The sequence below is a fragment of the Diabrotica undecimpunctata genome, chromosome 1 (assembly GCF_040954645.1).
Source record: "Diabrotica undecimpunctata isolate CICGRU chromosome 1, icDiaUnde3, whole genome shotgun sequence".
In the NCBI taxonomy this organism is placed as follows: Eukaryota; Metazoa; Arthropoda; class Insecta; order Coleoptera; family Chrysomelidae; genus Diabrotica; species Diabrotica undecimpunctata.
The window spans coordinates 30,560,619-30,577,585 of NC_092803.1; the positions used below are offsets into that span (position 1 = coordinate 30,560,619).

At 32.4% G+C, this 16,967-nt stretch overlaps 1 protein-coding gene across 3 annotated transcripts in view; it reads right to left on the reverse strand.

Annotated features, from left to right (window-relative positions):
* Positions 1-15,855, reverse strand: part of LOC140447448 (cathepsin K-like) — a 49,406-nt gene extending 33,551 nt beyond the window's left edge. For 2 of the 3 annotated variants that reach the window (XM_072540118.1, XM_072540101.1), the window contains exons 1-2: positions 15,645-15,797; positions 15,508-15,588 (exon numbers count right to left, since the gene is read on the reverse strand). Coding sequence is in view for 2 of the 3 variants with exons in the window: in XM_072540101.1 (XP_072396202.1) it covers positions 15,508-15,588 (81 nt within the window). In the remaining variant the exon portion in view is untranslated. Of the gene's footprint in view, positions 1-15,507; positions 15,589-15,644 lie in introns of all 3 variants that reach the window. The other variant, XM_072540110.1, reaches the window with a different exon arrangement.
* Between the last annotated feature and the right edge of the window lie 1,112 nt (positions 15,856-16,967).

Sequence of the window (16,967 nt, forward strand, 5' to 3'; positions counted from 1 at the left end):
GTCTCTTGCCGTCTTTACTACTCTATTTGTTGTCATTCGGCTTATATGATCATTCCATTCTACTCTTCTATTTCTTAACCAGTTCTTGATCTTCTCCATCTTGCATCTACGTCGTATATCTGTACTTCTAGCTCTGTCCCATAGTGTCTTACCATCAATTTTTCTAAGTGTTTTCATCTCTGCTGTTTCTAATATCCTTTTTGTTCTCTCAGTGTCAGGTCTTGTTTCTGCCGCGTATGTCATTGGTCTGATGACTGTTTTGTAAATTCTGCCTTTCTTTTCTTTCCCGATAGTTTTATTGCTTCATATTGTTTCATTTAGTCAGCCTGCGGCTCTGTTTGCTCTATTCACTGGATCTTCCACTTCAATTTCGAGCTTTCCGTAGCTAGATAATGTGATGGCTAGATATTTAAACTCCATCACTTGTTCTATTATCTGACCTTTCAGCTCCAATTAACATCTTAGTAAATTTGCTGTTGTATCCATGAATTTTGTCTCTTTTGTGAAAATTAACATGTTAAATTTTCTGGCAGTTATATGAAATTGGTGCAGCACACGTTGTAAATCATCTTCATTTTGAAAGAGTAGTATTGCGTCGTTTGCACAGCAATTTTAATTTGTTTTTCTTCCATTTGGTAACTTTTTTTAGTTCTTACTTTTTTATTATTTCATCCATAATCAGGTTGAACAATAGAGGACTCAGGAAATATCCCTGTCTTATCCCATTGTCAGCTTTATTAGGGTCGGTTAATTCTTCTTCTGCTTTTACTTTTATTGTGTTATTTTGGTATATATTTTCGGTCGTTTTGATTTTTCCTAGAGGTATCTCTCTTGCGTACAATAAGTGGATAACGTTTTTTAATTTGTGTTTCTTCTGCATATCATTATTTCTTCTGTGTATTAAAAGTTAAATTTTGCTTATTATTAAGATTCCCTTAATGTGTTTATTAATTGTCTTGTTTCTGCAGTACGAATATATGTGTATCATGATAGATTGTAATGCATATTTCATTTGCGTTTGCCAATTACTTTTTCACTTCCTCAGCGATAGGTCTTTTTTTCCTCATCAATAACCTTATCTTATCCCCGCTCGATACAGCTATTCTAAGATATTTATATTTCACTATATGCTCTATCATTTGGTTTTTATCTCAAATTTGCACCTATGACGAAATTTATAATACATATCTAATATCTGGTGCTTTCATATGAAACTGGAATAAAACAGTTGGTAGATAATATTTATTTGTTTTGAGTACACTTTTTTTAGAACCTAGTACATAAAGGAATAAATATTTGTCTGTTTAGTGTTTTCCAAGTCTGTAAAACATAAACAGGCTTAAATATTAGATTATACATTTATTAAGAATATTCAATATCGAAATTGAAGATTTTGTATCACAAAATATGAATAGGTTTTTACATTTTGTTTGACGTTTTAATCTTCTAATCGGAGTTCATTTTTCGAAAAACTATAAAATTGTGAGAACAAATTGCTATATAAAAGTACGAGGCAATATTCTCATGCTGTGAGCTTTGCTGCTCTGTTACTTGTATAACGCTTAAGCTATTTTTAATTTTTTGTCATTATTTTTGAGGTGTTTCCTTAAATGACCATGTTTAAGGTTAGTACGTTTGATTAAATGAAATTGACATTAATTTAATAGTTTCCATTTTATTAGTACTGATGGTATATAACTAGCATCTGTTGGTACTATATATCAATTTTAACATGTGGAAGTGAAAGCACTCTCTTGTTAGTATTTTCAGTGTAAATTATGTGGCAGCCGTAGCTCAGTGGCTGTGTTACTGGCTTAACAAGCTGGAGGGCCCGGGTTCGAATCCTGGCACCGACAAAATTTTCAATTTCTAATTTAACTGCGCTGCCACCGTGCTTCGGAGGGTACGTAAAGCCGTCGGTCCCGGCTACGAAAGTAGTCGTTAAGTAATGTTAGGGGCGCTTGCGCGACCTGAAAACCCTAACACTAGACCTTAGCCAGAAGGTTACACGAACTTACTTACTTACTAGTGTAAATTATGACGAAACCAGAAATAACCCATAATATTCCCCCCGTGTGATCTTAGTATTTCCATTGATTGAATAATATAGGGTCTCCAATATTTCAGACAACGGTATGTCAGAGTGGTTTTTATTAATTTTTATATATATTTGCAACATGAAGAAGAAAGTTCAGTATAGGCAGTTAAACAGCTAACCTGTCAATTTAAAAGTAAGAGCAAGTACCAACTTGCTGAAAAGCATACCCATACACAAAAGGGATGATAAAATGTACTGCACAAACTATAGCGGTATAAGCTATATATTAATTATTAGGATATACAGATTTTTTTCTAATAAACCTATAACGATTGAGTGAATAGGTGAACTATCAAATAGGAGACTATTATTGTGGAATTAGAAATAAATCATTGATCAATTATTCACAAATAGGCAGTTAATGAGAAATGTTGGGAATACAAAAAAAAATTAAACTAGTTATTTATAGATTTTGAACAAACACATGATATAATAATAAGAATAAAACTATGGAATACTATGGCATAACTAGGCTTAATTTAACAAGGAGTAACGTACAAGTAAAGTAATATTTCAAGGAAAATTATCGACTTATTTTCAAATGTACATTGACCTCAAACAGAAAGAAGACATTAGAAGAAAATGTAACGTAAAGTGTATAAATGAATTTACACAAAATAGAAAAAAAAAATGGAATAATCACATAAGCAGAATGGAGGAGACCCGTGACGTCAAAATTGGAAGAGATAAGTCACGAATCGGCAGAAGAAGTATCGGACGATCGCGCAAAAAATGAAGTGATAACCTTCCATAGAGGTATTATTCCACCAATGAACAAGTAAAATTGCTTATAAAGAGAAATAATAACAAGAAAAAAAAAGTAACATCACTCGGATAAATAAGCGGAACAACAGAAACTGAGTATAAACGTGAAATTCCAAACTTAACATTAAATAAATTACCGCAAATCGTACGAACTGAAATAAGTGTTATTTTCTGCTCATATATATAATAAGAACTATATTTAAACCAAGTGACAGAAAAAAAATTATATATATATTTACTTCTAAATGATTAAGGTCTATAAAATTATTATTAAAGTTAAAGCTTATACAAGCGACAAAGTTTTTAAAACAATTAGACCGAACATAATATCATAACTGTAACATATACGGAAACAATAAAGAAATAGATATGTTTAGTGGTTATGAAACCGCTTGTCTTCTGCCATGAATTTTATTACAGAATCAAGTTACCAATACCATAAGACACCAAAATATTTTGTCTGAGTAATGACTTAATACGATAAAAAGAAATAGAATACTTTTATAATACACAACGTTATAACGTTGTGTAAACGCATGTTAATAACAATTGGTAATAAAGACATAAAGATACCCACTAGAAAGTTTAAAATTTCAAAACGACAGTAAAATAAAGTTCAAGTATATTATTTTCATTATTTGTTCAATACTTATGCCATCAATTTTTATTTTACATCTAGTTGGTTCTTTGCTGACTACTATTTTTTTAGTTTTCTGAGATGAAATTGTCATAATAAATTCATAATGCCAGGTATTTTATTTCCATTACCTATGTGGTTATTCTATTCTTTTTTTCTATTTTGTATCCATTCATTTATACACTATACGTTACATTTTCTTTTCGATTTCTCAGAGTATTTCCTGTAATTCTTCTCAGTACTCTCATCTCTGCCGCGTCCATTATTCTTTGCGTTGTGGCTGTGTCGGGTCTTGTTTCTGCTAATGCTATCAATTTCTATTTTACATCTGTGGTCCTTTGCTGACTACTATTGTTTTAGTTTTGTGAGATGAGATTGTCATATTAAATTCTTTTGCTCTTATGTTAAATTTGTGGACAAATCTTTGCAGACTATCTTCATCTTGGGCTATTAATATTGCGTCATCTGCGTAACGGAGTACTTTAATTTCTTTGTTTCCCATTCTGTATCTTCTTTGTTTGTTAACGCTTTTGATGATTTGATCCATGATCAAATTGAAGAGCATGGGGCTCAATCTCAACGAATCCCCTTGTCTTATTCTGCTGCCTATTTCAATAGGTTCTGTAAGTTGTCACTCTATTCTGACTTCAATTTTGTTATTTTGGTCGATGTTTTCGATAGTTTTTATAATATTTAGGAGAGCTTCTCTATTATACAGAAGATGGATTACATCTTTCAGTCTTACTCTGTCAAACGCTTTCTTTAGGTCAATCAGACACAGAAATGCTAGTCTATTATACTTCAGTGATTTCTCAGTAATTTGCTTTATAACGAATTTTGCATCTGTACACGATCTACCACTTAAAAAACCCGGTTGTTCATCTGCTAAACTTGTGTATATTGTGATTAATTAGCACTTGTAAAATTTTAGTTGTAAGTTTTAGCGTAGTATTTAACAAGTTTATACCTCTGTAGTTTTTTGTCTGTTTTTATCTCCTTTTTTATATAGTAGAGTTAGTTCGCTCCTTCTCCATTCTTCCGGCATTTTATTGTGTTTTATAATTTTATTAATTAATATTGTTAATTGTTCTGTCATTGCTGCTCCACAATATTTCAGTATTCGTTTGGTATCTCGTCTTGACCTGCTGCTTTTCTGTTCCTCAGGTTTTCAAGTATTTTCCGAACTTCCTGTACATTTATATTAAGTTCTTTATATGTTGTAATTTCTGATGTTTCCGGTTCTAGCGTCGTTTGTTCTTCTCCTGTATATAGCTTTTTTAGGTAGTCAATCCACGTATCATTTTCTATGTATTTTAGTTCTATTAGTTACTTTACCTTCGTTCTTTGACGTCTGATGAAGCGCTATATTTCCTTTTGCAGACGAGAAAAATTATGTTCCATTCTTTCGAAAAACGTTCCCAGTGACCATTTTTTATTTTTCTTATAAGTGCATGTGTTTCGTTTCTAATTGTCTTGTAATTATGTTATGCCTCTTGTGTTTTGGTTGACATGTATTTCAGGTAAGCTTTTTTGTTTTCTTTACATTTTTCCTTCACTTTACTTATATTTCTTTTACCGAGAACTTTCTTGGCCGAGGCTAAGATATTAGACTTAAGTATTGTTCAGCTTTCTTCGACTCCATCACTTTCTGTGATATATGTATTTCTGTTTTTTTCGGTTCTTCTTTTCTGGAATAGGTATCTTGTCGAGTCATCCTGTAAGCTTTCGACTTTTATCTTTGTGGTGTATTTCGGTGTTTTGTTATCACATATATGTGTTTTCATTCGGCACAATACCAATTTGTGATCGCTTCCTATTTCTGCTGATGTTAGTGCTCTCTATTCAACAGAATATAGTCTATAATAGATCTTTGTCCTCTACTGTTTTCAAAAATGTAATTGTATTGTTCTTTGTGAGGGAAAAATGTATTATTATTACGTATCTGGTTTTTGCTGCAGAGTTCCGTTAGAAGGTTTCCGTTTTCATTTCTGATATTTTCGTTATATCGCTGTTTTATCGCTGGAACTAAATCATTGCCAACACGGGCGTTAAAATCACCCATAATGATTATATATTTATCATTTGGGGTCTCGTTTATTACAGTCTGAAGGTGTTCCTAGAAGTTTTCCCTTGTGGTGGTATCTTTGTTGTTCTCTGGAAGTGAATTGCTACCACATTCAGAGGTTTAACATCCAGTATAATTTTTACACTTACTATTTTTATACTTGGTGTAAAAAATTTTTGTGTACTAACAGAGCGACTCCTTCTTTGGCTCTGGTTTCTTTGGCAACACCACTGTAAATCATGAGATGGTCATCTATAATAATTTGACCCTTTTTCTTTTTTCTTTGTATCTTTTAACGCACACATGTCTATATTTTTTTTTTCTACAAGCTCTTTTGTAATTTTCTGCTCTCTTGTAGAGACTTTACGTTCAAAGCACCGATGCGAAGTGTATTTCTCGTTTACCACAAATTCGTTGTCCTCTTTCTCCCGTTAGTCGTCGTAATGAAATCATTCCTGTCCCGAGGCATAATTCTGTTTCTATGAGCTGTATGGTTTTAAAGTCTATTAGTAGGGTGCTAAACTGGCTGTAGACCCCCTCCTCCTTTATTTGGGCTTGGAACCGGCAACAGTTCTGTCGAGCTACTCGATCTACCCAAAAAAACTGCAGGCGGATTTGAGATATGTTACTTAAGGATGTACTTAATCTCTATTAATTCTTTGATCTGTTTTTTATTCTCTTTCAGATCTGTTTTATATTAGGTAAATTCTTATTTCATTCCTTAGGTAAATTCTTATTTCAAACTACATATTATATAAGTATTTTAGTTTTTTTTTTTCATTTTACTTTCACCTCTTTTTGTACTTACTTTACTTTCCGTGTCCTGAATACCAACAGCTTTAAATTTTGTATTTCCAATGGTTGGCTACATAAATGGCCCTGTCATTCGCTAAAAATAAATCTTCTTCTGTGTAGGTCTCTCTCATCTCTGTGCATGCTAGTAGATTTTTTGTGGTAACAAACTTTATAATCTTACCGAAGGGGCTTCTAATTTCAGAAACTGTTACACGATTACTCTATTTGATATACGTACATTTATGTACTAAATGTTTTAGTGCCAGTGCATTTTAATAAAAAAATACTAATTAATATAAACGGAAATTTTCGCTTTTCCAAGTTTATAATACACACTTTCTTATGTTTGAAAATATATAAAAGTAATATAAATTACCGCCTTGCTTATTAAAACTAAAAAGTAAAATAAAGGTATATGGCGGTTAACAATTTATATTTAACTACATAAATTAGCCAAATAGTCCTTAAATTCCTTCATGATTAAATTGATGGATATTTAAATAAATTTCAAGTTCCAGAATGTATCTGCTGTAAAATTTGAAAATCTACTACTAATACAATTATTGGCAACATCGCAGGAGTTTAGAAGGATATGCAATATCGTAAATACGGATCCCAAAAATGGTTTATCCTTTTGTGGAGTCCACTTAATCCTACGTGTTGGTCGGAGTCTACATAAAGCGCTACTTAGATAATAAAATACACGGTGTATATTCTACTGGAGTTAGTATAATACCGTTTTAGAACGGAGCTTACATTAACCGCTAGATGTATATATATATATATATATATATATATGTTATGTTATGGACATATAAGAAGAACTAGCGACAGCAGATGGATAAAGAGGATAACCGAATGGAGCCCCATAGGAAGGAGCAAAAGAGAACGACCCCGAAAATCCTGGAGGAACGAAGTAGACCATGAGTAAGAGAGGCCTAAACGATGGAGAATTGGACAACAGAGAGAGATGGAAACAATTGAGCGAGGGAAGGCAGTGAATACTGTAGAATCGCTGAATACATATATACATAAAAAACTGGTTTTCCAACATCGAAAATTATTTAAGGGGGAAAAAATATTTTGATATAATGCAAAATCCAAAAAGATTGTTCAACGGGAACGAAACTTGTTTTCTCTTTTGTCCTAAGGAGGATAAAGTTGTTGCTTCTCGCGGTTCTTAAAATGTTTACCAGATGGATCAAGGAACAGCAAAGGCCAATATTACTGTGATGTTCACCTTCTCAGCTGCTGGCTCAGTAACTTCTCCGATAATCATTTACCCCTATAAAAGGTTTTCTGCTGCTGTTGGTAAACGTATTCTTGATGCGTGGAAAATAGAAACAAGTGACAATGGCTGGATGATTTCTAAATTATTTGTAGACGATATTTTAAATATACTCTATCCCCATATTTTCAAAAATGAAGCACAGTTTCCCGTCATTCTTTTTGTGAATGGTACCTAAACTTACATAAGCTATAAACTAAGTACCCTTTGTATGGGGCTTCAAATAATACTCGTCGCACTATATCCAAATGCTACCAGAATCTTTCAACCAGCAGATGTTAGCTGCTTCAAACCTCTGAAAAATGCCTGGAAACGTTCAGTTCTAAAGTGACGAAGAAAATAATCCTTTCAGTGGATTGACCAAAACTTATTTTGCACCAATATTAGAAGATTCCTTAAAGTCACTAAAGAGTTCTTTAATTTAAAATGGTTGTCGAATGGCTGGAATGTCGAATCCATTGACTTTTCAAAATATATTAAAAAGAAGACAACAGAATCAGATATATCTATCTGGAAATGATAGAACAGGGAAAACTGGGGAAAAGAAAGGGGAAGCTGCTGAATAATGCCGTTCTACTGTAGATGTTTCTTTTGTTACTCTGCTGTTTAATAGTGAAGAGTATTATTCACATCAAAATGAAAAGAGGCATTTTAAAAAGTTTAATCTGTAACGTATTTCACTCAAGAAAGTACTGCTTTTTTCAGCTTAAGTTACAGTTTTTTGTAAAATCATTGCTCATGGTCATGATTAAAATAATTTAAATAAATGTAAGCATTTATTTAAAATTATATGAGCTCTTATTGTTTAATTCAACTACTATGAAATTAATGCAGCAAGACGTGTGACAATTAGCTGCCAATGAATACAGCCATGTGAATGCCAGTAATCTCGATAAACATCAGAAAAATAGTTTGAGAATAAAGAGAGTTGGTGGTGGCCAAACGAAGTTCAAGAAAAAATAAAAGAGGAGAGAAAATTATATAAATGATGGCAATAAAATAGGTCGGTCACGGATAATCTACTTAATGGTATAAACATAATAAAATACTATTTAATGAAAAGGATGTCAAAAAAGATGAAAATAGTAGTTTGACAATTTATTTAATACAGAATTTGACAGAACACCATTTTCGTTAACGGAGGTAGTAACAGCAATGGTTACCAAAATAACAATGGAGGAAGTAATTTAGGCACCGCAAAAAATAAAGAAATATAGAAAAGCAGTTTGACCAGATAATATTGTGGGAGAAGTGTGGACAGCCTTGAAAGAGACAGAAACAAGTTGGCTAATAGGTAATCGAATTATGAAAGTATGACAATACCAGACGAATAGAGAAGCAATATATTAGTATCTGTTTACAAAACAAGGAAGATATACGACAATGTAAAGACTACTGGGCCTAAAACTACTTAGTCGTACCACGAAAATATGGGGAAGAGCAAATTGATCGACAACTACGTGAATAAACCGAAATATCCGTTCACTAGTTTCCCTTTATGCAAAGCAGCTTAACAACACATGCAATTTTGATTGTAAAGCAGTTGTTGAAAAAACACAGAAATAAACAAACAAACAATCAAGTGATATTTATTGGTCTTAAGGAAGTATCGAGAATGAGATCACTAGAAAACAAAATAGCATTTTTTATTATTCAAATAATATTTCCATTTTTTATTGACAATCCATTTGATCCCATGACATTTTTTTTCGATAATACAACAATTTTTAAACTGTCCTTGTTAAACCTGGGTTAGATAGTAAAAATTCATTGTTATATGAAACAAAAAAGTTTTTTAGCAAAAAGTAGATGTACTCATACGCGTAAAATGGACTGATCGAAAGTCAAAAATATAAAACATTGTGTAAAAATAAAAATGTTTTATTTTCTTACAATATAGGTAAATACTAATAATAATCTAACTGTATTATTACCTAACGAGTAATCTGTATAAAATTGTACAAAATAATCACGTACCAAATATAGAGTAACTTCACACTTGTTCTTCACACAAAAGTTGTTCCAAAAAAACGGTATCAAAGTTTTTTGTATATTTTCTTGGGAAAATGACCGCTTTTATCAATTTTTGGACTAATTATTATAGATCCTGCTAGTTCTTTTCTAGAATAAGAAGATTACCCGAAAGTTCTTAAATAATGACGTAATAGATCTCGTGAAAAAGCCAAAAGATCAATTTCCTTATTTCCAGCTATTACTTGGAACCTCCACGAGCTAACCAGAGTCGAGTTGAGTATGTGGGTAGAAATGGACTACCACCATTTCCACGTTATTAAATCGGTAGTTATTAACCGTTTGGTCAGAGATCAACACCACTCATTGAAGCATTGTATGCTGAGAAAAGTTATGGTTAAGGTATATCAATTTTTTCTTTGGCGGCAGTATACTACACTTTACCTTTTGAAAGTGGTTTAATATCATAGTTTAATGCCATTATAAAAAGTTGTTTTATCAAAGCGATATTCGAAATAACCACGATTCTTCTTTTTCATTATCAATATCATCATCAGCCCATAGTCGTCCACTGCTGAACATAGGCCTTCTCGAAAAACCTTCATTCAGATCTATCTTGCGCTTCTGCAAAAGTTGGTACAAATCCTCTTTATGTCGTCAGTCTATCTTGTGGGTGGTCTTCTCGGGTTTCGTCTATCCGCTCTCGGTCTCCACTCCAAGATTTTTTGGTTCACCTGTTATCCTTTATTCTAGCGACGTGTCCTGCCCACCGCCATTTAATTTTGGCTATGTGTTTTATAATGTCTTCTACATCACTTTTTCTACGGATTTCTTCGTTTCTTACCCTATCTCGTAACATTATGTCTAACAATGATCTTTCCATTCTCCGTTGCGTCACTTGTAGTTTTCATCAACTTGTAGTGAACTAAGCATCTCACCATCAATATTTATTCCTTTACTTTCCCATTCCAGTGATTTCAAAGGATGTTCAAGTATAGTAATGAACAACTTAGGCGACATAGTATCTACCTGTCGAATACCTCTTCATTTTCCTACTCTAACATTTTTTTATACAATTTTCTTTTGCTGTGTCTGTTGCTCTAAAGCTCTTTTCTTTCAAAGTTTTCATAAACTTTTATCTAGTAAAATAATTGTCAAAATATACTTTGTGGTCGGTAGGCACATCAACGACATTAAGCATTTTAAAAACAACTTGTAATCCTAAACGCATTACCGAGACTTTCGATTTATCCACTGATGCTTCACAATATGTGTCAATATTGTAGCAATAACCAGTTAAATTACAAAGCATCGATTACTTGTATCCAAATCTTAAAGGTTTTGCTTTTGTAAACTGTTTAGAGGATGTCTAAAATGCATTATTATCGCTTTATCAATTGATAAGTCTTTGTGGAGTACGCAAAATTGTTAAAATTTTTTTTTTAATGAGAGGCCTCACTTTGGCTCATTCAACGGTTTCTTGAAATTGCATAAGTCACGAGGAAACCTAAATATCATTATTAAAACACCAATAATTGCGGTCTCGTGGCAGTCTACGGTATCCAGTTAAAAATAAAATAGCCAGAAATACCTTTAGATTTTCCTACCTTACATGAAATTGGTAATTCTTATTTTGAGCAAAATATAAATATTTATCTGTTCTATAATATATTCAATATTTTCATTGTCTAAAAATTTCTCAAATAGTTCGAAGGGAGATTTACCTCGGATTTGCTATCAGTCAGATGACCCTTGTAACCTGTTTGTTGTACATGTTATACCAATATTTGTAATTTCTTCCGTCCAGTCAGATTCTTTGGTTTTATTTGAACTTTCAGTAAATTTTCTTCTTTAATGGCAAGGAGAAGATTGTCTTCTTCGTCGTCAGAGTCATGATTTATCTAATGAACTTCTATTTCGTCAGGCACAATAATAAAAACATTCTTATACTGTATAAATAAACATTACCAGTACTTATTCCTTCAACAATAAAAGGTAAAAAAATGATACGTGATATCAAAATCACAATCACAAAATGACAAACACTTTAATGATCCAACAGGAAATAAACCCTTCCAAATATAGAGTTCACCTTCTAATTACTGCGAAAAAAGTAAGGAAGAGGAGTGCCATCTAAGGTATAATATGCTAAAATCTAGTAGAACATGTCCTAATACAATAGGACATAATATACATTGAGTACCACGCTTAAGCAAATGGTGTCACCACTAGACCATTTTTGCTGCTGTACTTGTACGAGTATAGTGGGACCAAATGGGTTAAGAGCTCAAAATTAAAAAAATTCTAAATAAAGATCTAAACTTCATGATCCAACTTTTAGATAGCATTTGGCATGAAGGAGTAAAAAGTTATAACCCATTGTAATGATGGTACTCGTAAAATACCGCCACGGAAAAGTGTAGGGGGGAGTGAACTCTCGGCTGCAATATGGGCTTGTTTCTTGTTCATAGAAGGATCTGTTTTTTTTGCCTAAAGTGTGTTTTTGACTAAATTTTCATTGAGCCTACTTACAACCGTATGACATAAAAAATATCAAAGTTAATAAAGTTTTTCTATTACACCTTAAAATTGTGACTGTACTTGGGAGTAAGCAAGTACAGGTGATTAAATAATCGCTCTCCGGGATAAGCAAATTGAATTATTTATAAACTATTTCGTCAAACTATATGAAATGTGGCACATTTTAATAATTGATTATATTCTTCAATTTTAAGTAGTTATTTTACATTTCGTTTTCCAAAAAAACAAAAGTAGTAACTGAAAAAGACAGAAAATATTTTATTTCACGTTCAAAACGTCTATGTATCTATTGATACGTATTTCGCTTTAATAAAGCTCATCAGAATAGTTATTCATAGCCGTTCTCAACGTGAAAAATAAAATTCTCTGTCTTATTAGAAGTAACAATAACATGACTTCGTTATGGACGCAATAGCGACATCTGATAGAAAAATCGGTAAGATAGTTTCGAAACAAATTCAGATTTCTGCTTTAATCTGGAGCCTTCTAAAAATTGCAAGGCATGGCCAAACGATGATAAAGATGTTAATAGAGACATGGGGAATCTAAAATTTGCATTCCACGACATGTCTATTCATCTAAGCAGAAATCCTAACGAATTTGTTTCTCGTACTCATACAGAGTAGATCCGAAGAAAATGAAAAAGACAGAAAATATTTTATTTCACGTTCAAAACGTCTATGTATCTATTGATACGTATTTCGCTTTAATAAAGCTCATCAGAATAGTTATTCATAGCCGTTCTCAACGTGAAAAATAAAATTCTCTGTCTTATTAGAAGTAACAATAACATGACTTCGTTATGGACGCAATAGCGACATCTGATAGAAAAATCGGTAAGATAGTTTCGAAACAAATTCAGATTTCTGCTTTAATCTGGAGCCTTCTAAAAATTGCAAGGCATGGCCAAACGATGATAAAGATGTTAATAGAGACATGGGGAATCTAAAATTTGCATTCCACGACATGTCTATTCATCTAAGCAGAAATCCTAACGAATTTGTTTCTCGTACTCATACAGAGTAGATCCGAAGAAAATGAAAAAGACAGAAAATATTTTATTTCACGTTCAAAACGTCTATGTATCTATTGATACGTATTTCGCTTTAATAAAGCTCATCAGAATAGTTATTCATAGCCGTTCTCAACGTGAAAAATAAAATTCTCTGTCTTATTAGAAGTAACAATAACATGACTTCGTTATGGACGCAATAGCGACATCTGATAGAAAAATCGGTAAGATAGTTTCGAAACAAATTCAGATTTCTGCTTTAATCTGGAGCCTTCTAAAAATTGCAAGGCATGGCCAAACGATGATAAAGATGTTAATAGAGACATGGGGAATCTAAAATTTGCATTCCACGACATGTCTATTCATCTAAGCAGAAATCCTAACGAATTTGTTTCTCGTACTCATACAGAGTAGATCCGAAGAAAATGAAAAAGACAGAAAATATTTTATTTCACGTTCAAAACGTCTATGTATCTATTGATACGTATTTCGCTTTAATAAAGCTCATCAGAAGAAGATTAGACGTTTTGAACGTGAAATAAAATATTTTCTGTCTTTTTCATTTTCTTCGGATCTACTCTGTATGAGTACGAGAAACAAATTCGTTAGGATTTCTGCTTAGATGAATAGACATGTCGTGGAATGCAAATTTTAGATTCCCCATGTCTCTATTAACATCTTTATCATCGTTTGGCCATGCCTTGCAATTTTTAGAAGGCTCCAGATTAAAGCAGAAATCTGAATTTGTTTCGAAACTATCTTACCGATTTTTCTATCAGATGTCGCTATTGCGTCCATAACGAAGTCATGTTATTGTTACTTCTAATAAGACAGAGAATTTTATTTTTCACGTTGAGAACGGCTATGAATAACTATTCTGATGAGCTTTATTAAAGCGAAATACGTATCAATAGATACATAGACGTTTTGAACGTGAAATAAAATATTTTCTGTCTTTTTCATTTTCTTCGGATCTACTCTGTATGAGTACGAGAAACAAATTCGTTAGGATTTCTGCTTAGATGAATAGACATGTCGTGGAATGCAAATTTTAGATTCCCCATGTCTCTATTAACATCTTTATCATCGTTTGGCCATGCCTTGCAATTTTTAGAAGGCTCCAGATTAAAGCAGAAATCTGAATTTGTTTCGAAACTATCTTACCGATTTTTCTATCAGATGTCGCTATTGCGTCCATAACGAAGTCATGTTATTGTTACTTCTAATAAGACAGAGAATTTTATTTTTCACGTTGAGAACGGCTATGAATAACTATTCTGATGAGCTTTATTAAAGCGAAATACGTATCAATAGATACATAGACGTTTTGAACGTGAAATAAAATATTTTCTGTCTTTTTCATTTTCTTCGGATCTACTCTGTATGAGTACGAGAAACAAATTCGTTAGGATTTCTGCTTAGATGAATAGACATGTCGTGGAATGCAAATTTTAGATTCCCCATGTCTCTATTAACATCTTTATCATCGTTTGGCCATGCCTTGCAATTTTTAGAAGGCTCCAGATTAAAGCAGAAATCTGAATTTGTTTCGAAACTATCTTACCGATTTTTCTATCAGATGTCGCTATTGCGTCCATAACGAAGTCATGTTATTGTTACTTCTAATAAGACAGAGAATTTTATTTTTCACGTTGAGAACGGCTATGAATAACTATTCTGATGAGCTTTATTAAAGCGAAATACGTATCAATAGATACATAGACGTTTTGAACGTGAAATAAAATATTTTCTGTCTTTTTCATTTTCTTCGGATCTACTCTGTATGAGTACGAGAAACAAATTCGTTAGGATTTCTGCTTAGATGAATAGACATGTCGTGGAATGCAAATTTTAGATTCCCCATGTCTCTATTAACATCTTTATCATCGTTTGGCCATGCCTTGCAATTTTTAGAAGGCTCCAGATTAAAGCAGAAATCTGAATTTGTTTCGAAACTATCTTACCGAAAAGTAGTAACATTTATAAATTACTGCAAAAATAAGGGTATTTTGTAATTAACTCTAGGAAAGTTTCAAAATTTAAGAACTTTTTATCATCTAAAACTTTTATTTGAACCGTTTTTCTATAGAATATATCTTCTTTATAGACAAAATAATTTTTTTCACGTTTTAAATTGTAAAAAAAAACAAAGCAAAGTCAGCTGTACATCTTTACGAATTTTTATCAGCTACTTCTCCAATATCTTTTAGAACTTTCAAATATAGCTATAAGATTTTTTCAGCTTTTTTTCTTCCTTATCTCGTGAATAGGAAATAGTACGTAGGTAGTGTAGAAAAAGAATACATCTTAAAATTAAACATCAAGTAGTACTTACCTTAAATGTTTTCCATACTTCCTTGTCACTAAATCCGGTAACTGTATGTATAATGAAGTAAAAAGTAATCAGCAGTTTCATCTACAACACAATAAAGGGTAAAATAAAATATTTTCTTAATAAAAAATGTTGCACACCTCTATCACTATTTTAACCAAAATTTACAAAAACAGCGTTTTAATTTTTTTATTCAATTCTGATGTTTATTTACCTAAAATTGTACTTCGTCTTATTTGTATTATTGGAAATGAAGTAATTCTTGATTAGATTAAAATTGTTTACCTGATCTCAGTTAATCAAACCAGGTGATTTGTTCGGATAAATAAATATTGAGACATAGACACAGACAGCATTACTGTATCTATAGCGTATTCACTTACGTAGGTAAACATAATAATATACAGGATGTCACAAAAATATTGATCACAAATAATATCACGCATTTTAGGGATGAGAATAAGTCGATTTAGTCTAACTTATCTATATGTTAAATTGCACCCCAAATAAAACCATTTTTTTTAAATATTAATCAATAGAGATTTGTTATTATTAAATTAAATATTAAAGTAAAGACAGCAAGAGACGGTTCCCCAAAAAGAAGACGATCAGTAGGAAGACCACGAAAACGATGGAACGACAACTTACTCGAGGCACATTGAAAAACAGATAGAATCATGTCTACATAAAAAGAACAATAATCTCTCTTGAAAGTGAAAGTGTTGAAAGTGCTTAACAATGTTCAGCCATTCTGCCCTGTCGGATATTTTCCTTCGCCACTGCCTGATGTTCATGGTTTTAAGATCCCTCTCTACGTCGTCCATCTATCTTTTACGGGCCTTCCTCTTGTTCTGTTTCTTTGGGGCTTCCATCTCGGGACTACTTTTACTGCTCGATTATCTGGCATTCTTTCTAGGTGACCAAGCCAGTTTAGTCTTTGTGACTTTACAAATCTAACAATATCTGCGCTCTGCATTATTTCATATAGCTCGTGGTTCATTTTAATTCTCCACGAACCATCGCTGCATTGGGTTGATCCAATCCTTCCTTAGTATTTTGCGCTCAAATATTCTCAGTTGACTTTCATCAGTGGTTAAGAGGGTCCACGTTTCACATCCATATGTGACCACTGGTATAATTACTGTTTTGTAGATTCTAAGCTTAGATTCATGATTCAGTAACTTACTTTTCATTAAGTCTTTGTATGCATAAAAGCACTTATTACCGCTAAGAATCCGTGCTTGTATTTCTTGACTGATGTTGTTGTTGTCATTTATTATTGAGCTTAGGTAGGAAAAAGTGGAGGCATATTTGTAGGTATGGTTGTCTACCTTCAGATTCTCATGTTGATTTGATTTTGTGCGCTCCGTATATTTTGTTTTGCTTTCATTTATATATACACCCAACGTAGCAGCTTCTTCTTTCAGTTCTATAACTTTTTCGCTTAATACCCTTTTGTTGCG